The following is a 23,059-nucleotide window of genomic DNA, read 5'->3' as shown; positions in this document are numbered from 1 at the left end:
GAGGATACATTTTGGCTTATCACAGTTTTTTGTTGTTTTTTTAAACAAAAAAAAATAAAGAACTGTGATAAGTGTGTGGACACGATAAAAAATGTGAATCTAAACTAACAAAATGTGATATTCTACAAAAAATATTTTTGACAAAATTTATTGATTTAAATCCTGAAATTTATTTTTAATTCCTAATATTTTAAAATACAAATATTATAACCAAAGTCATGGTTATAAATCAGTTTTCATGGATGTGTTTTATTAAGACAATAAAAGTAAGTAAATGTAAATATATGTTGTCAAATTATAAAGAAACCTGGCACGAAGTTCCAAAATATTCTGGGGGACAGAGACATTCTTCAACCATTGATGTAACATGATTATTAGATACCATTGGATCATATTCCACAACATCCAGACGCACTTCATAAAGACTGAAAACCAAATAGTTCATATAACTTGTTAAAAAGCAAAAATTAGTTTGAAAATTATGTATTAAAATGATATGTATTTTTTATGTATATGTATTATGTATTATGAGTATGTATTTCTTACGTATTATGTATGTATTTCTTATGTATATTTGAGTATGTAATTCTTATGTATATGTATTATGAATATGTAATTTTGACTTCAAAACAAACAGGTTTGATAGAAAAAGAATTAAAAAAATTTTTTTTTTCCATTTATCTTTTTCTCTTCATCATTTTGGAAGGTAAGAATTTTCAAGAAAATCATCAAATCTTCTAGAACATTCTAGAACCTTGCAGAATATTTTTGAAGGCAAGAATATTCTGGAATGTTATGGAAGATGTTGAAAGTTTCTAAAAAAAATTCTGAAAACTCTTAAACCTAAAAGAATTTTTTTGAAAGTTCAATATAGAGTGTTTTGGAAGATAATGAAAGATTCTGAAAACTCTTAAACCTAAAAGAATTTTTTTGAAGGTTCAATATAGAGTGTTTTGGAAGATAATGAAAGATTCTGAAAAGATTCTGAAAACTCTAAAACCTAAAAGAATGTTTCTGAAGGTTCCCAACCTAGAAAGATTTAGAAGACTCCTATGGTGTATATGAGGACATGGTATGTGAGCTTTACACATCAACTAGGCCAAAATGAGTAACTGATTGCTCACAAACATAGAACTAACAAGAGGTATTCAAAAGAAGAGGAATTCACTGAGTATATAGAAAAAAAAATTAGAAACTAACAACTTCAAATTCAGATAGACCAAAAGCTTAAAAGAAAAAGCACCAACCTGATGCTTTATCAAGAAACTCAAGATGAAGAAGAAAATTATGAAACAGAAAATGATTCATAAGAAAATCTAAAATAGTTTCTTTAACTTTTTCAAGAAACATTTTTGATGACTCTGAAATTGTCAAAAACAGGCTTGGACTAACTTACCTTCAGAAAACAGGCTTACTTTCAGAAATGCTGCCAATGCACCAATCTATGATTTAATCTGATTACAGGTCTCACAACTTTTAAGGAACAAACCGAAGACAGATGAAAAAAGGTGGATGAAAGAACTTTGACTACTTTTGGAAAGCTGGTACCTAGTTTGTACCCTGTACCTTAGAGGAGAAATGATACAACTGGCACTCTTCTGTTTCTAAACACCATAAAAAATAAAATTGCCATCGCTCAAATTTTCAAAAATAGTTTTTTGAAAAATAAACCAACTTTAAACATTCCAATTAGGAATGCTTTTCATGCCTGGGTTAAGAACATCAATGCAAGCAAAGAACAATACTTGAGCTTCATTTGTTACAAAGTTATAAAATAAAACCATAACATTATACAAAACCATTTAAATTTACAAAAACGTTTTTCGTTCCTTTTTAAGAGTTTCTTGTTCAAGAAAGTTTCTTTGTGACATAAGAATTAGAACAAAATGACATCGTTAAATAATCCCATTATCCCAGTAAAGTCGATTGTCGCAAAAAGTACTTTCATGATGTTCTCTAACTTTCTGTTATAACTATTTATTTCTATTTTTAAAGTATTACTACCATTCCAGTGGAAATATACTTGACAAGCTTTGGAATGCTTCAACTACAGCTAAATTTTCCCCAATACTCTGATGTGCACTTGTTTGATGCTGTTATATAACAATATACCAGATATCTTTCACCAATATAACATTTGCTATAAGAGCACTTTAATCTTTACTGGAACATGAATTTACTGATTTTTTATTTATTTATTTAGCAACTTGATGCTAGTTTTGTAACTTTTACAAGAAATTAAAATAAATGTACATTCTTTTATTAGTTAATTTTCCTTTATTGTTTGAAGAAGTCTTTTTTCTTTATTTTTGAAATTAACTGGAACCATATTTTAAATATTAAATACATGTGTGCATTAAGGTGGTCCATTTTTTTTTGAAATTTTATTCTGGATTTTTACCAGTAATAAAATTTGATCTAAAAACCCTAAACACAAAAAATTTTGAATTTAGGATAATTTTTAGATCCCCCACAAAACATTGGATGTTAGAATAACGAATTGCACAAGTGTTGCGCAACTTTTTTATCCACTAATTGTTATAGTTACTTAGTGAGGTTTTCACAATTTAATTATTAACCATTAGAAAACAATTATACAAAATTTTATTAATTTACAACTATTTGTGCATAACCCGCAAAAGATTTTTTTATATTTATTTAATAATATTTGAAATATTAATAAATATACAATTAATAACTTCACTGAAATTTTATTTGTTTGTTGAAAATTAATTTCAATTAATTTCTTTGAGAAATATGCACCTTTAAAGCTGTTTCGATGCTTTTCCACAACTTGAGTAAGTTGTTCTCTCTCTACTGGATCAAAACATTTGTCTTTGATGTCTCCTACAAGCTTGATACCTCGCTCTGCAATATCGTTGACACAAGAAAGATTGCATACAAATTTTTTTGTGGCATTAAAGTTCTGGAATTTGTTCAAATGTTCTAATGGAACATTTAGCCATTCTTGGGGTCTGTTTAATTTTAACAAAATAAAAAAGCAACCATGACTTTTCGCCAATAAAAGACGATAAAAGGGTTTTTCTTCATCGTGTCAAATAATAATAGGAGTCTTCGGTTTATATGGAGTAAATACTTTAGGTCTTGGTAAGTTTATAAGTTTCTGACCCATCATAATTTTTTCTGCATAACTCACAGAGTCGTCGAACAAGGAAAAGACTACTAGCTCCTCAGATAAGTATCCAAGGTGCCTTTCAAAAGACTTGATGGTTTCCTCTGCACTTTCAAGGTCGATTGATTTAAATTTCCTCATTAAATAAAAGAAATACAGGTCATTAGCTGGAGCAGCAGAAGTAATAGCAGATTGAAGAAAGTACTTTGTGTAAAAAAGACAAATGTACTCAGCCAACCTCTCAACCCTTCTTGCTTCTTCTTCAGTAAGTTCAAAAGTACAAGATAGAAGGAATATTTTTGTATAACAAATGGCTTTTGACATCCACCTTGCTTTTAATTCTTTTATCTTCTTTTGTAATATCTGAAGAAAATTTGGCGCCCTCATCGACTTCATTATTATTAGTAATGGTTAAACATTTGAGTTGCTGTTTCTTAATATAAAGTAATTCCTTTCTTTTCTTTCTTTCCTGATACTTTAGTTTGATGTAGCGTTGTCGCTCTTTTTCAGCAAGTATTTTGTCAACTCCACCCATTGAGCCCACTTGAGGAAATTTTCGTTGGCTTTTTAGAAATTCCCAGTCAATAAGTCACTTGTCGTTACCAGAGTGTTTTAGCAATGTGTAAGTATCTGTATGTGATATATCAAACAGACTGTCCAATACAATTGTAAAAGATGTAGCTTTTTGCTTCATTTTTCTTTCTTGTCTTCTGCTTTCAGGAATTTTTTTCAGTGTCTCATATTTTTTTACCAAACGGACAATCTGATCAGCACAGTCCTTCTTGTTATGCTTCGTTGGAATACGAGCAGATAACCAAAAGTTTTCAACAATTTCTCTAACTAGGTAATTTGCAATGAGTCTCGTATCTTTCCTAGGATTGTCTTCTCTCTCAAAAAGATATTTTTGCAATATAGCTCTATTCAATGGTAGCTTTCCTTATTTAAAGTTATCTATGGAAAAACCAATAATCCAATGATTTAAATGAGAAGAAGCTTTTTTTATCGGCAATATTTTTGTTTACAGCAACAGCTGGAATATGTATCGAATGTAGTGAACATTTTTTTCCTGATCTAAGTACTCTTCTGCATCAATAGATACATTATTTCTCAAACTTTTACTAGGTCTACCAATCTTCTTTAGTATGGGAGCCATTGTTGTGGTTTAATACAAGACTGAAGCTTGTAATATAAGCGCCGTTATTGACTATATGTTTAGATATATATTTTGCAACATTAAACTAATACAGAATAAGGTTCATTTAAAACATTGTAAATTAAACTTATTAATGTTGCGGCATGTTTTTAAGAACTATTGTTGTCTTAAGAGAATTAAGACTTAATGACTTTCTTAAATGCAAATTCACAATATTAAATTCATAATGGAACAAAAGTATTGATATTATAACGTTTGAAATGTATTGGAACAACATCTGTGGTGTTTTAAAAAAAATCTCTTGTGGAATAAGTACAATAAGTTGTAAATTAATAAATTTTTGTAGAACTATTCCTTAGTGATTGTCAAATTAATTGCGTGAACCCCATTAAGAAAAAACATCAGTTTGTTAGTAGAAACTTTGCACAACACTTGCGCAATCCATTACTTGAACTTCCGATGTCTTGTGGGGGATGTAAAATTCGTTCTAAATTTGAAATTTTTGGTATTTAGCATTTTTAGATAAAATGTTATCAGTGGTAAAAACTCTGGTTAAAATTTCAAAAAATAGTTTAAAATGGACCACCCTAATGTGCATATGTGTTTTTCATAAAATGTATATATGTTTGTATACATATGTGCACATTTTATTTTTGACAAATGTAGATTTACCATCTTTTTTAAAATTGAATTATATATTGAAAATATATTAACAACAGTGGGTTGTAGTCGATGCTACGAGCTACCAAAATGTCAACTTGATTGCAGCAGATTCTAGATTCAAATTTCTAATCAAGAAACCTTGTTTAAAGTAACTTGTTTCCCAAGTTAGTATCCAGTTTAAAACCAACAGATTGTAGTTTTCATTTGCTATCCATTTTTAAATACTAATATGATCTGGTTCAAGGATGTTGTAACCATGAGAAATCTCTATTCTTTTAGACATGTTTTAAACTTGAATTTAATATAAAATTCAAATTGTACATAAATATACTTTTTCTAAACTAATTCAAGAATAATAACCAGTTCATAATATTGTGGATAAAGCCATCTATTTGGACAAACAAAAAAAAAGATGTGACAAAACAAAATAAAAGATATGTTCAACAATGCTTAAATTGTATTTTACGTGAAGGAAGAGCATTAAAACTTATAAAAACTGATATGGCATTTACATAACTAAGAATATGTTAACTAAAAGAAAATGTAATTTTGAATTTTGATTTTCAAAAATTGTGATTCAAGTTTTACACTGGTTAAATGTGGTTTAATGGTCTTTGAATTTTTTTAAAAATTATTTTACTATTCCCAAAACTTGAGCATTATTTTTAAATTAGATTTATTAAAGTCATGTTCTAGTTAAAAGATCTAAATCATTGGAAACCGATAGTATGTCACTAATTAAGTAATGTAATTTGTATAAAAATCTACCACAAGTAAAAAAATTACCATAATAATGCAACACAAGAAAAAAAACATAATAAAGTAAAAAAAATTATACATAAGCAATTAATATTATCATTGTTTATGAAGATTTATAAAGGATAAGTTTTCCTGCCTAAAATAAAAACCACTTTTTACAAACGTTCTGTTAAAAACACATCAATAAAATAACTAATAAGGAGAATAAAAACTATAAAAATAAATAAAAACAATAAAAACTATTTTGTAAAAAGTTATAAAATATAATGTAAACCATAACTTATATTTAAATAAAATACACTTGTATAATAAATTATATTATATTTAGAAGTATTGAAATATGTAAGATAATTTTGTAAAATGTTAAAAATCTTGAAAATAAAGACTTCATGTTTTTTTGAACTCTTGTGAATCCCATTATTATTATTATTATTACACCTAATTATTAAAAACTTTTACACTCACGTAATAAACAACAATACAAAATGGATTCAATACAAACAGTATTTTTCAAAATTGAAAAAATTGATTTTTAATGATGTTGTAAGCATTTACAACTTTATATAAAATATTATTCTAAATGTTAACAACTTGGTGAAAAAAAATATTTGTAAAAATTTAACACTGTTACTGACACTATTTATTAATGTGCAATTTCATTTATCAAGTAAATATTTATAAATAATATAAATACTTGTATATAACATGTGCAATTTCTTTTATCAAATAAATAACTTAATAATAAAAACAAAAACATTCTAAAGTACCTAACTATAAACTGTAATATAATACTTATGTATAACATTTATTATTATTTAGTAAAATTTATTTAACTTCAACTTTAAAGGTCTTCCAAAAAATCCAAAAGCAATCTAATTCCAATGATAAATTTAGAATTCAGAGTTCAGGATAAATTCAGCTTTGACTTTAAATATTTAAATAAGTAAAAAATACCATGAAAATACCTTACTTTGATTCAATTATATCAGTGCTGTAAGTAGCTCGTAACAAAAATGATTGTATATTGGCTAATGCAATGATAAACTCTTCCCTTGAAACTTGCTCATTATCACCTTTTACCCAAAATCTCTGAAAATTTAAAGTAATAAAAATTATAGAGAAAAAAGTAAAATTTGCAAAATTGCTGGAATAAAACACAACCTCATCTAAAATAACTTGAAAATGGTATTGGATTCCAGAAAGAGGCTCCTTTCCTTCTGTGTAAGCAAGCTGAGTACCATTGCTCTAAATATATAAATAATTAAAAACAAATAATATCAAAAAATTCAAACTTTTTAACAGCAATAATAACAATTTTAGAAACAATTAAAAAATAAAATAAAATTTAATGTAATTAATTATACAATTTTTTTTATACTAAACATATGTTTCAAAGTTTAAAAATTCATGTTATTTTTTCATATTAAAATTTTTTATATTAAAAGTGTTTATTTATAGACCAATCTTTGTCATAATTGATTGAAATTGGTTAAAATAATTAACAAAGTCCCAAGTGGTTTCTAACGACTCTGTAATAATTGAAACTTGGTAAAAAAGCAATTTGGTTAAAAACTTTGGCCCATGTACATAGAAATTGAGCATGATGCTTCCAGGGGTGGGGTAGATTTAAACTCTGTATCTCTTGCTTACAAAGCAAGTACACTACCACTGCATCAATACTGCATTATATGCTCTATGTATAATTTAGAAATATATTTTATTGTAGAAATATAGTTCAGGTAAAAATACATTACAATACAACATTTAATAAAAGTTTAACTAATATTATTATTATAATAATTATTATAACTTTTATTGTTATTACTATTATAAAAAGACTTTTATTGTTAAAAGCTTAAAATAAAAAATAAAAAATTGATATTGTCACAGAGAAGGTATTAAAGAAAAAAACAAAACATTGGCAACACAATACCATTTAAAAGATGAAAAAGCAAAATCTTTTAAAGTATCATGGTAATGCATGGTCTTAGATGATAATGGATCTTTTCCAAAATGTCCTGATTAACATCTCTGTCAACATAATGAAAGAACCTTGTTATCTTGTCTTTTTAACAATTTTAAATGTTTTCTACAAAATAGAGTGCCCATTGTTTTTAAAAGAACAAAGCAATAATAAATTAGTAGAAAATCACTTAGTAAATTTTTTTCATTGTGCACTATGTTTCATCTATAAAGAATCAAAAAAAAAAAAAAAAGGAAAATAGGAAATGAATGATCAAATAAAAACTTTAATTTATACTAAAAATTAAAATACAAGTAGTGATAAATGTCTAAACAACATGGTGTCTTTTGAATACTTTTTATTTTTAAAAGATTTCTTATAATTGGAAAACTGTTTTTTCCATTTATCCATTTAAACAATATATTGGTTTAACATATATAAGTTAATATATGTTAAACCAATATATTGTTTATTAGGTCGAAGAAACAATAGATTTATATACCATATTTTTTGATTAACATTTTTCACTCATTGGACAATTTTTTTTTTGTTTACAAATATAATTTTCTGTAATTTTATCATTTAGGATTTATTTTTTGTTTAAAGCATTATTATGACATCTTTCCACACACTATGTAATTGTAGCTAACTTTAATTGTTTTTGATTAAAAATTTCATGTAATTTATTAAAAGGGCAGGAAGTGTTTATACACCAATTTTAAAAACACTTTTGGTATGTAAGTGGAAACATTTTTGTTATATAAAGGTAGGAGGGGGGTGGGGAGGTGAGGTGGTGTAACAAATTTATATTACTAGTTCTATTTTGTTTTTTTGCATTATTTTTTTCAGGGTCAAATTTTAGTTCAAAATTTTAAAATCCACCTTTTTTAAGGGCATCTTTGTAAATGTTTTTAGAGGAATCGAATACATTTTTATTTCTAGGAGTTAATATTTACTTACAGTAATTTATAACTTGGTTTTTTGAAAGGCTTATATAAATTTCCAGAGTGGTTACATGTGACATCAAGAAAAACCACAATTTATGCTTATTTCAAATAATATATATACGTGTGTGTGTGTATATATATATATATATATATATATATATATATATATATATATATATATATATATATAATAAATAAATAGTAAAATAATATATATATATATATATTATTTTATTATTTATTTGTTTAATTAGCAAACTTAATGCTAGTTTAGTAACTTTTACAAACTAAATGTTCTTTTACAAACTAAATAAATTTAATAAGTTGATTATTTTTTAATGTTTGGAATAGTTTCTTTTTGAATTTTTCCGAGTCCAGTCAAACAAATCCACAAGCTATTTCATGGTACAGTTTCAAACCACACATGAACAATCACTTCTGCCCTGCTCTATTATATTGGCTACTTTTATAGAAATAACTAGCTTGCCTAGTGCTATGTTGATGTAACTCATAATTTTTTAAATAGAACGGTTTAAAAATATCATTTTTAGTTGATGTAATATTGTGAGTGAAACAACGATTTAAAAATTATTTTATTTTTTACACTGACCCAACCAAGAAAGTTTAACATTTCTGTTCCGTGAGTTGACCAGTCACATTTTAATATAATTCTCATTGCTTTATTTTGTAATTTTTCTAAGGTGTTTAAGTTGTTATTGTTTTTATCAACAAAAATAGAAGCACAGTATTCATAGTTGGGAGCAATTCTAGTTTAAAAGATTATCTTTTTCGTCCATTGAGTTAAATATTTGCTTATTCTACCAAGATATCCAGTTTTCTTTGCAATTTTATTTGAGACATGTTTAATATGTTCAGTAAAATTAATTTGGTAATCAATAATAATCCCTCAATATTTGGCGCAATCTCCAAACTCAATAACTACGTCATCCAATACCACTTTTATGTTATTGTTAAGATTTATTAAACTTTTTTCAAATTTATAATTAGCATGGTCATGGACTAGAGGGTATTTAATTTATGTTTGTTATTTCTTAACCATTTAAAAAGAATTTTTTTAAATTTTGATTTAATTGAAAAATATTTTCTTCAAAGTTTGTACCCTCAATACAAACAAATGTACCATCAGCAAACAAATTTACAAAAGAATACTTAATTTTTGACTCTTTTGTTTATTATTTATATGAATATTGTTCATATAAATAATAAACAAAAGAGGTCCAAGTACACTACCCTGTGGAACCCCTATATCACAAACCGTTTCACCAGACTCTTCACTTTTTATTTTGACTACTTGAGTTCTCATCGAAAGATAGTCTGCAATCCAATTTAGAATTGTTAGTGATTTTTAATAAAATACTTGAAAATAAAGAGTACAATACTTCGAAGATAATAACATTTAAGCCCTCGCACATCGAATTCTTTTTTGTATATATCTATATGTATATATATATATATATATATATATATATATATATATATATATATATATATACAACCCTTAGATGTTGTCCGAAAGTTTTTTCCATATTTTGTTGACAAAAAGTAAAAATTAAAATGCAAGACCGGAACTATTTTTTTTTATTAATTGATAGACTGCCTGCCCCAACCAAACCCTCAGTCGATGTAGCAACACTCCCTTGCGGGTCAGGCTAAAAGATAGTAGATGTAGCAGCACTCCCTTGCGGGTCAGGCTATTTGTCAGTCGATGTAGCAGCACACCCTTGCAAGTCCGGCTATTTGTCAGTTCATATATATATATATAGATCTATAGTTTTACAACAAACTATAGATCTATATATATATATATATATATTATATATATATATATATATATATATATATATATATATATATATATATATATATATATATATATATATATATATATATATATATATATATATATATATATATATATATATATATATAGATCTATAGTTTGTTGTAAAACTATAGATCTATAAATATATTTGAACTGACAAATAGCCTGACTTGTAAGGGTGTGCTGCTACATCGACTGACAAATAGCCTGACCCGCAAGGGGCAATATATATATAAGGAAGTGCTGCTACATCTACTATCTTTTAGCCTGACCCGGCTAAAAGATAGTAGATGTAGCAGCACTTCCTTATATATATATATATATATATATATATATATATATATATTATATATATATATATATATATATATATATATATATATATATATATATATATATATATATATATATATATATATATATATATAAGGATAATGATAATATTCAGATTAGCACTGTCTTAATTTTATAATATATTTTATATATATATATATATATATATATATATATATATATTTATGTATATATATATATATATATATATATATATATATATATATATATATTTTATAATATATTTTATAATATACTTATACTTTAAACTGGAATTTTATGGAAAACAAAACAATTAATAACGAAAAAATGTTTTTTTGCTGTAATAAAAGTTATTCATGATAGATCTAGATGATACCTGCCCAAACTCAATCCTCAGTCAATGTATATACTGAAGCCCCTACAGCCCCCCATTTTATTCAAATTTTATCAACATTTTATTCCTAGGTAGTAGGCAAAGATATTTGTATATATATAATGTATAATACAAACAATATAACATCTGGTATAATGTATATTACCAACAATATAACATCTGGCCCATACAATGGCTTCTCAAAAGGTTTTGACATATAAGATATTGTAAACCGCAAGTTTCCGCCATATGAAGTAACCTTTAAGAAAATTCATTAGGTCTATAAACAACTAATACATTGTTAATTTTTAAACATCTAAATTTATTTTTAAAAATTTTATGAAATTATTTCATTTTATGAAACACTTAATAATAGCTGTGAATTGAAAATTATTTATTAAAAAATATATATATTTTTTATAACATAAATGCTTTTACTATTTCTATTGGCTGATCATAGATTTAAAATATTTTAACAAAAAAAGTTTAACTAACCTTATCACCACAGTAGCTTAACGGAAGCTCCCAGTATAAAATAGCTCCATTGCCTAGAGAATCAGCTTTATAGGCAACAGAGTTAGTAATTGGATTGTATAATATGTTATCCTTGTTGACTCGATATCCTTCAATAGTGCGCAAGTTGATGTTGTATATATCATTAGCATTAAGAACATTCTTAAATAAACAACAGTAAATTTATTATATTAAATTTTGAAATCTAATTTACTTTATAAAAGAAGTTTCAAAATCTAAATATCATAAAATAAAAGTAAGTGCAACAGAAAATTTTAACTTAGAATGAAGTCAAACAAAACCTTGTTCATTTCTAATAACAACAACTTTCTAATAACGATAACCGAAAAAAATTTAAATTTTATATAAAAACTACACAAACTTTAAAAGAGTAAAAATTTTACAAATTAAGAATTTAAACAAAAAAACCATCAAAGTTTTATGTAGTTCCTACATTTATGTATATTTATATAGCTTTACTTGTTTACGTTCTAGCTTGGCACTTCGGCAATTCTTTGTCAACCCATTACAAAAACACTTTGTACATCCGTCTTTATTTTGTAGTTGCAAATTAAAAAAACCATCTTTACATTTTTCACAATAATAACCTTCCACATTTTTCTATGAAAAAATAAAAGACAAAGATAAATAAAAAATAACAAAAATAGAGAAAATTAATATCAATAACAAAAAATCAAAAAACAATAGTATTATTTAATGAGATTAATCAATAATTAATTAATACCATTAATTAATAAAATTTAAAAAATTTATAGTTAAGATGATTTGACTTTACTAATTCCATAAATTAAAGTAAAATAATAATTTATTATTTTAATAAATAATAATTTTATATTAATATTTTTTTATTCTTAATTCTTTTTTCTTAATCTAATTTTAATTAAATATTAATTAACTTTTCTTAATACATATTTAATTACTCTTTCCATCATTTATAAGCAGTTAACTCCATAAATCACAAATTTCCCTTTCCTCATTTTTTTTTACTTTACTGAATTTGCATTCCCAAGGCTGAAGATAGAACTCTACAAAAGAATACTCATTAACTTTTTTTATTGTGGACTCTCTCACCCTTTAAATCTGAAACTTGAGCCTCAACAAACAGCTGCATAGAGAAATAAATTATTCAAATAAACAACTCTTATAGTTTAGTTACAACAAAAATGGTTTTAAATATTATTATGTCAGTATGTCAATATTTATTATTATAAATATTTATTAAATTTTTAAATATTTATATTAATATTAACAAATATTTTAAAATATTTATTAATATGTCTATTATACATCTATATGTCTATAATACATTTTATAGACGTTATATATGTTAAAAATTGATATTTATTTGTTAGGTAAAATATTAAGATAAAAATAACTTTAGTTTTAAAATAAAACTTTTATTACCTTGCACTTGCACTTGTTCAAGGAACTCTCTGTTTCTTCAAGAGACACTCCAGCAGAATTGCATTCAGAAACACCACTTAATTGAAACTTAAAATAAATTATTTGAATTAATTATGAACCATTCACTATTTCATTAACATATGATGAAAGTATTAAAACTCAATATTTAAGATGATCAAGTTTAAATAAGTAATGTAATATTTTAATGCTTAAAATAAAAAAAATGTTTACTATATTAAAACTTTATGTTGTAAAAAAAAAAATAGAACACAAAAAAGTGTTTCAGTTACTGAAATTTCTAAAATACTAAAGAAAATTTTAAAGTTTGTTATGACATAGCAAAAATCAAGGTCATGTTTAAAGTTTTCACAACTTTCAACTTGTTTTTACAAAATACATTTATTCATATAATTTAACAAAAAATCTCACTTCATCATTTTTTTTCCATTCTTTGATGGCGTCAAACAATATTGAACTCATTTTTGTAACTAAAATCAAATAAATAGTAGAATAAAAAAAAGAAAAGAAAAAAACAAACAAAAATATATATATATATAAAACAAAATAAAAGTAATGAACTGTTATCTTTTTTATTCAAGCACTGGTTAACTTTGCCACATGATTTAGATAAAATACTAATTTCTCTTAGCGTTAGTGTACAACCAAATATTTGAAACTCATCAATGTATCCATCCATTTTATAATCAACACCACCAGAAAAATATTTTCCAATTCTTAATCCCAGCATCCAATGTGTACTGAGAACAGCATTACTCAATTTTTTCTTTTGCAAATTTCCATCAATAAAAATTCGGCCCAATCCTATAGTTTATGTTGAAAAGATAAGCAACAGTTATAACAACATACAATAAACAACATACAATAAACAACTAAAAAAATGTATAAACAATACTAAAATACAGTTGTTATAGACTTTTAAGTAATTTTTATAATTAGGGTTCCTCAAGTATTTTTGGTTGCAAGATTAGAAGTTGATAAGATAATTGGTGATTTTGTTATTGGCAAGAAAAATAAGTGTAACTTTGTCAATATATTCAGACATTTTTCGACATTGTCAGACAGACATTCAGACATGAAAAAATCTAAATCTAAATGTAGTAGTATCATATTTACTTATTCATACTTATATACAGTGTTGGGCACAAATTTTTTTATTATAGTTTAACTAAACTACTAACTAAAACTAAAAAAAAGTAGTTAAACTTTTAGTTACAAACTTTTTATAAAAAGTAGTTAACTTAAACTAATTAGAAATAGTTAACTAAAATTCAACTTTTTAACTTTTTTTTTTTCAACTCAAGAAAATTTGTTGATGAATTTATGTTTCCGCTAACCGTTTTATTGATACAGACCAAGCGGAAATGATGTTGAAAAGTCCAGTTCATGTACTAAATAAATAAATACATAAAAATAGTAATAACAGAATCCTTGGAGTCCTTGGTCAGGTGAGTGGTGCATAGAAATAGAACAATTTATTTGGCGATATATAAAAAATTTAGTTGACAAAAATTTAGTTAAACTTTTTCAACTAAACTAGGAAAAAAGTTAGTTAAACTAAAAGTTTAACTTAAATAAAAAAATTTAGTTTAACTATTGCATTTAACTAAAAAAAAGTAGTTTAACTAAAAGTTAACTAAAAAATTAGTTAACTATGCCCATCACTGCTTATATATATATATCTATATATATATATATATATATATCTATATATATATATATATATATATATATATATATATATATATATATATATATATATATATATATATATATATATATATATATATATATATATATATATATATATATATATATACTTATCATAAAAACATAGAGGTTATCTGTCTGTCTGTCTGTGGACATACTTATTAGGAGTTCATATAATAAAAATTAGAGAATTAATTTTAAATAAAAACCTGAATGGGTACTATAATCAACCAGTATATGCATCCATGTATCTTTCTTTATAACATCACTTGATGAAATTATAAACCCTTGGCTGTTTCCAATGTTGTAAAACATCCAAACCAACCTACCTTCCTGAACTTCTAACCTTAATTGACTATAAAAATTTACTGCAGATATAACTGGGTGTAAATCCATCAGATTTTTCAGTTTTATATACAGCGATATTGTCAAAGCAGTTAACATATGTTGACCTCTTGTTTCAATTGTAATATCTCCTTTACTCATATCAAATGAACTTCCACATATACCAGGTTGAAAAGCATGGCTATGAACAATTTGTAAATGTATAATCTCACTTCCAAAATGCTCAGTTTCATTGGAAAAAGAATGAAAATATATAGGCTTGCAGCAAACTATTAAATTAAAAAAAACATAAGTTTTTAACACCATAAAATTTTCAAACAAACAATTTACATTTACTCTACTTAGATATTTTTTAGGCATGTATATACCGACAGATATATAAACATACATATATACAGACAGATATGAGGAATGGACTTGCAAAACCTGATAATTCACTTTTTCAAAAAATCTGACTTGCGCACACCACTGGATAGGTCTTGTAATTTTGCATCAGGAAAATAATTCAGGACATGCAGAATCCAATATTTCTATCACAAATTCAGTGGTTAAAATTAAGTAGTCCATGCATAACTGCATAACAAACAGATATTCTAAAAACAGTTTTTGCCAATTATCTCGAAATGACAAAAAAGTGAATTATAAGGTTTTGCAAGTCCACTCCTCATATAAACATACATGTATACAGACATACATTTAGTTTCTACTTAGATATACACCAATATATGCCATATATACATTTAATTTTGATTAGTTAATTAAAGAAATAAATAAAATCATAAAAACAGTTAAGAAATTTGTTTAAATTTTAAGTTATATCTTTGAAGTTCAATCTTTTCATCTCCCAGTTTTTGTTTTTGTTATTATAAATTTTTTATTTTTATTTTTATTATTGTTTTTTATGCTGTTTTTATTATTCTACTTTATTTTTTCATTTTTATTTTCTTTATTATTTTTTATTTTTTTTTGATACACATTTATACAGTATTTACACAGTAGCTAATCAGTATCTCTAGAGTCACTTTTATACATAAATTCTTTTAATTTTTTTGGATAACATTTACTATTCCTGCCAGTCACTTAAATAAAAATTTTGCCATGAAATTTTCCTGTTTTTACCCATTTTTGGCTTGTTGGCAGGAATAGTAAATATTATCCATTATTGTTTATTGTTAATTTAAAATGCTTATGAAGATCTATGTTTTGACATATTAACACTAACATTATGAGAAATATCTTTAAGTAATACTAATGTGCCAGCAAAGTTTTAGTCAGAGGCGATTTTGCAAGGGGTTGGGGTGGTGGGGAGTGTGGTGTCATACCCTCCCCAAAAAAGGTAATTTTCAACTTTTAGTCGGATTTTCAGGAATATAGTCAGTCAGTCAGTAAATTTGGAGATTTGTAGATTTTTTTTTTTTTTTGGAATGCAGTTGGCACTTTTGAAGGATTCACCCCCTTATTTTATACGTAGAATTGCCCCTGGTTTTAATATAGAACTTTTTGTGTGGATGGAATTTTTTAATTTTTCCTTTTCTTCAGAGTAAGTAAATAAAATATGTAATGGATTAAGATTTTTATTTCCTTAATTTAAAAAAAAAAAAAATCAATAATATACACAGAGCAAAACAGTTCTATAAAACAGAAACTTCAATTTCTTCATTAGTAGAGGAATTTAGAGTTGGAAGCACAGAGTTAGCCAATTCTTTGTATGATACTTTGGTTCTGCAAACCAGTTTCTTCCAAACATTCTTGACCTGGAGGAGATGCTGCAGTTTGTCTTTACTTTTGGACTTTTCCACATTCTGCTGGATGAACTTGACAGCCCGCTCAGAGCAATCATTAACAACATCAATGGAGTTTACAAACTCCTGGAATTTGATGTATCCGGAAAACTTGTACCAAAACTGATGCGGTAGTTCCATCTAAATACACTGCTCTATAGTAAGGCCTAGAATGTTGAACATAGTCCAACTCTCCTTCTTGATGAAATGTATTCCAGTATTCCTGTAAATGTAATGTTTTTCCTGATGCATTTCCAAAATCTCCCATTCAATATTTTAAAGTAATGCAAAAGTAACTTTTATTTAAACTATTCCAGGTCAGGTCAGGTCCAGGACCATTATGATAACCTTGCTACTGGTCACATGTAAACTAGTACTAACTCTGCCTCATATCATGTTGCCAGGAAGGATTTGCTTTTCTAGGCAAAAACTAGGAGAAATAAACTTAAAACTCCCCTGCTTTGAGGCTCTTGGTTGGGTAAATTATAGGATCTGTTTCAAAAAAATACCCATTTTGGGCAGATGCTAACTGCATACTGTTTTGCAGAAGGCCACCTAGGCAAAAACTGTACAGATAAGCAGAGTAACTCTGTTGACCAGCCTCAGAACACTTACTTTATCTATTAGGTTGGCATAGACGTAAATTATTTCTTGCCTAAAAAGATATTTGCTTGTGCTTCTTTAATAGCAGCTATGCAACTCTTCCTGTTATCTCTTGTTAAGGATACAGCTTTAAAATTCAGTTTAAAATAGGCTGACTGGTAGTAAGATTTCCCCAACTCTGTGGTATTTCTTGGAAAGGCTGATTCTGTTGACAACTGTAAAATATTAGAGCATTAACAGAGTTATGTTAAGTATGAATTGTTAAATCTCTGTTAATGCTTTTAGTGTATAGTGTCTAAGCCAAATAAGACCTATGTTATGACAGGTTTTATATTAGTAAAAGGATATATATGGCTACATATGGCTAGTTTCAATGACTAATAAAGGTTGTCAAGAACAATAGGAAGCATACTTCAAATTATTGAAAAGGAACTCTAATAGCATATGTATCTTGTTGACTCTATTGAGCTACTGTAAGCAAGGATATATCAGACAATAAATGAATATTGTAGTTTTGTACTTTTATTAGCAGCCCTTTGTCTAAGTAGTTTGATTGATAACCATTTAATTAGAAAATTGATTTTAGTGTGCTATGTGACAAGGCCTAACAGCCTTTTAGCACACTAAAAGAGCATTTAACTTGAAAGTTCATATCACCTTTCGTACCAAAGTTACAAAATATGCCTAGTGTTCACATTGAATCCTGAATCTCTTGCTTCTAAAGCAAGTTTGTTAAATACCATTGTTGCTGCAATTCGAATTGTTTCAATGGCATCAGCAGCAGAGAAGTCACATCTTTTCTTTATATTCTTTTGTTATGTTATTTGATTTGGAAATTTATTTTTGGACTTTTTTATGGAGGCCTTTTCATTGTAGAAAAAAGCCATTTATGATAAAGTTCAACTAAAACTTATGCTTATTCATAAGCATAAGTTTTAGTTGAACTTTATCATAAATGGCTTTTTTTAACAACAGTTTAGATAAGTATGATTCTGACTCCTGGAGAACAATCTTGAAAGTGCAGTTGACACAAAAGACATTCTTAATAAGATGCTTCCTGAAGAAAGATGTATCATCATAATGTTATACAAATATGTTTGTGCACACACACACACACACATATATAAATATAAATATATATATATATATATATATATATATATATATACATATATATATATATATATATATATATATATATATATATATATATATATATATATATATATATATATATATATATAGATATATATATAAATATATATATGTATATAAATATATATATATATAAATATAAATATATATATATATATATAAATATATAGATATATATACATATATATATATATATATATATATATATATATATATATATATATATATATATATATATATATATATATATAAATATATATAAATATAAATATAAAAACATATATATATATATATGTATATATATATATATATATATATATATATATATATTTTTTAGATTATTCACCTACCCAAGGCCCGAGGGGGGCCACTACAGTCGAGGAGGCTACTCATTTTTTTGTGTTTTTTTGTGTTTTTTTTTTTAGTTGTTATTCGTGGTGCAACCCTCTCTCAACTTTTAAACTCCGAAACACAAACCTTGCCGAGCAAGGCCGCGCGGAGAAACTAAGTTGAGCGCGGTATTTCCAGGGACGTGGTGGGAGTCGAACTCTGAACCTCTCGCTTACAAAGCGAGCGCTCTTACCACTACACCACTACCGCATTATATATGTATATATTTATATATGTATATATATACATATATACATATATATATATATATATATATATATATATATATATATATACATGTATGTATGTATGTATGTATGTATGTATGTATGTATGTATGTATGTATGTATGTATGTATGTATGTATGTATGTATGTATATATATATATATATATATATATATATTTAATGTAATAAGTAATATAAAATATAATTGAAATTGAATTTGGAGCAAATTCTTCATATTGTTTAACAATTATATGACTTTAGTAATGAGTTGAACTATTCAATATATACAATATATAGTGCAATAGATACAATATATAATGCAACATATACAATGTATAATGCAATATATACAATATATAATGCAATATATACAATATATAATGCACTATATACAATATATAATGCAATATATACAATATAAAAAGTATAAGCAAATAATAATTATGCAATATTGTTTATATAGTTTATTTACTGAATTATTATTGCGTCAATATTGGCTCAATATTTTTTCTACTCAGGTAATATATTCAATCCCCTTATAATTTAATATGCAAAATCATTGTACCAAATAGGAAAAAAGGATTTCAATGATTTTTTTGTTAGATTTATATTGCAGTTTTGTTCTCAAAATTTCACATGTTTAAACTTTTATGAATAGTTGTAATATTGCTTTATTTTCGGAGTTATTAATTGTTTTAAAATAACATTGATTCGATGCTTCTATTGTTGTTAATTTTTAAGTACATGGTTTTTAGAAAAATTGTTTCCACACCAACATTTGTATATTAATTCTGTTTTTTTATTTAGGACTTTCTTTTTGATGTTTATACAAAGTTCTTTTTTCTTTTTCATGTATACAAAGTAGGCATTTAGATGCATGCTGGGGCTTTTTTTTTAATAAGAAATATGATTTTTTTTGTTTTTTCTTTTAATTTTCACTTTCAATTTAAGAGAATAGTTAAGCTTGAAAGTTATTTAATTTTAAATGAAATTTTGTTTCTTTTGCTTTTTCCTTTTAATACTTCTTGTTTTTTGACACAAAATAAAACCTGAAAATTTCAATGATGTTTTTCTGATTTTATCACTTTTACTAAAAAGAATTATTAGATTTCAATCTTAAAACTTAAATTTTGTTGTTTGTTGTTTTTATTGAGAGTTAAGAATTAAAAGTCCAAGAAATTTTTCTGTTTTTCATTCCTGTTGAATCACCTCATTATAACATAAAAACAGTTGCGCAAATATTTTTGTTGTCAAATTTTATTATTTTTTTAAATAAAGAGGTTTTTCTTTAATGATTGATAATTTTGTTTTCTTCACTAATTCTTCACTAATTCTTCACTTCTTGCTTTCTTGATGATTTTGTTTTGTTCTACTAATTGTTAAAATATTTGCTCACTAATTGCTCACTAACTATTAAAATATTATACAAAAGTTACAGCTTCACTTTGTTTACTTGGATAAACATTGTTGTTGTTATTTATTTGGATAAATGAACATTGTTATTGTTCTATAATATTGGAGAAATATTCATCAGACATTTTTCTATTTAGTTTTATTTTAATGAATTTGTTTAAAATTTGTTTGCTTATAAAACCTGAAACATAAAATAAATTTTACAGATATTGCAAAAAAATAAAAAAATTAAAAAAAAAAAAATTAAAAAGTGTCTCTGTTTGTAGTTACCCCAGCTTAACACCAAAATTTAATTGGAAGTTAGTTTAACTTTAAGGTTATCTACCCCTTATCCCAATAGCAAAATGCTGTACTATGTCAAAATGATTGATACAGTGCCAAGTTAAATAGGTTGATCTCAAAGCATATATATACATATATGTTTATATATATACACATATATATACATATATATGTATATATATATATATATACATATATATATATATTTATATGTAAATATATATATATATATATATATATATATACATGTATATATAAATATAAATATATATATGTATATATATATATATATATATATATATATATATATATATATATATATATATATATATATATATATATATATATATATATATATATATATATATATATATACTATTACTACTATTATAAAAGATTATTAAAATTATTATGATTATTATAAAAACTTAATAACTATTGTTGCTTTAATAAAACTACATTTATTTAAACTTACAACTTATTATTTTGAAGGTAAACCCAATAGGATCACAGCCAAGAGCATTTTGAGATTTTAAAATAAGATCGAACAATTCCTGCGCCAATAAAGCATGCGTAACATTAAGATACATGATCAAGTACACACCTGAAAGTTCTTCCCTAAAATGTAATACAAAATTAAATAACTAATATATATATATATATATCTATATATATATATATATACATATATACATATATACATACATACATATATATATATATATATATATATATATATATATATATATATATATATATATATATATATATATATATATATATATATATATATATATATATATACTAGACAAATAATAAAGTTAGTGTAGTTTTTATTTGTCTACTTCTATAAATTTATTTAGTAAACAGGATGTAGTGGTGGTGTCATTTTATTTAGTAATTATATAAAATGATACCATCTCTCAAACCAGTGTGACATTTAGAGTTAATATAGTAGTTAATATTTTGTTAATCACCCACTGTGAATATTTAAAAGATAAAAATACAAACAAACAAGATAGTATAAACTCAAGCAAAAAAAAAAAGATAAAAAAAAGATCATTGAGGAATGATTTCTTTAAAAATATTTTTGAAAATTGTTTGCTTTACTGAAGTTTGAATTTTAGACACTTTCTGAAACTAGAATATAACTATAATAACTAATATAGGATATAAATATAATAGGATATAATTATTATAACCATAGAGCTAAAAAATTGTCAACAACATATACTACAACACCAATGAAGTTTCCATATAGAGTAATACTTAAAATGTTGTTAATTTTATAATTTAAAGTGTATGCTATACAAAGTTTCCATAACATATGTTATACAGATGGGGTGACAGAACTAATTCTTGTCTCACTCCTTGCTTAAGAGTCAAAAAAAATTAATTTGAACCTAGGTATGAAGTAGTTTCACTTCTATAAAGAAGGTGTTGGTTATTTGAAAGATAGGTTTTTATCAATGCAAAGTTTATAAGAGAATATAAGCTGCACCAAAAGCTTGTTAAACATCTAACAAACATAAATAAATAGGCCAATTGTTATTTTATATTTAATTGTTTCACTTATAACAAATTCTGGATGCAAGGTCAAACTCTTATTATTAAAACCTAATTGAACAGGGTTAATTTCTATCTCCAAACAGATGAATAAAATAAGGTATATATAAAATAAAAATATAAAAAAGGTAAATAAATAAAAATATAAAAAAGGTATATAATATAAAAATTTAATAAATATTGGAATAACGCTGATATGGCAGTAGTTATTTAGATCAATTATTAATTTTTTATTAGATTTGATCAGTGGTATAATATTTGATGTTTGCATTGATTTAGGGGTTCATTCAAGATTAATTGAAAAGTGAAAGTGAACTTTTTTATCCATTGCGTTAGTGTGTCACATTTGAAATATTTTAATGTTCTGTAGAGATATTGAAATGGTCATTGCATTTATTTGATTGAAGACAAAAATAGCTTCTTTAATACTTTCATTAATTAGTATTATCTTGTCAGGATTATATTCAAAATTCCTAGTAAT

At 25.0% G+C, this 23,059-nt stretch overlaps 1 protein-coding gene across 1 annotated transcript in view; it reads right to left on the bottom strand.

Annotated features, from left to right (window-relative positions):
* Positions 1 to 23,059, bottom strand: part of LOC101240275 (basement membrane-specific heparan sulfate proteoglycan core protein) — a 124,679-nt gene that overhangs the window by 94,421 nt on the left and 7,199 nt on the right. Inside the window, exons 7-17 of the mRNA XM_065787957.1 lie at positions 21,488 to 21,630; positions 15,025 to 15,429; positions 13,667 to 13,909; positions 13,517 to 13,575; positions 13,088 to 13,174; positions 12,143 to 12,283; positions 11,645 to 11,824; positions 11,316 to 11,408; positions 6,870 to 6,953; positions 6,679 to 6,797; positions 308 to 425 (exon numbers count right to left, since the gene is read on the bottom strand). Coding sequence (XP_065644029.1) covers positions 308 to 425; positions 6,679 to 6,797; positions 6,870 to 6,953; positions 11,316 to 11,408; positions 11,645 to 11,824; positions 12,143 to 12,283; positions 13,088 to 13,174; positions 13,517 to 13,575; positions 13,667 to 13,909; positions 15,025 to 15,429; positions 21,488 to 21,630 — 1,672 coding nt within the window. The remainder of the gene's footprint in view (positions 1 to 307; positions 426 to 6,678; positions 6,798 to 6,869; positions 6,954 to 11,315; positions 11,409 to 11,644; positions 11,825 to 12,142; positions 12,284 to 13,087; positions 13,175 to 13,516; positions 13,576 to 13,666; positions 13,910 to 15,024; positions 15,430 to 21,487; positions 21,631 to 23,059) is intronic.

The sequence above is a fragment of the Hydra vulgaris genome, chromosome 01 (genome assembly GCF_038396675.1).
Source record: "Hydra vulgaris chromosome 01, alternate assembly HydraT2T_AEP".
In the NCBI taxonomy this organism is placed as follows: Eukaryota; Metazoa; Cnidaria; class Hydrozoa; order Anthoathecata; family Hydridae; genus Hydra; species Hydra vulgaris.
The sequence above is the reverse complement of the archived record's forward strand: the minus strand, read 5'-3'. Positions and strand labels throughout refer to the sequence as shown.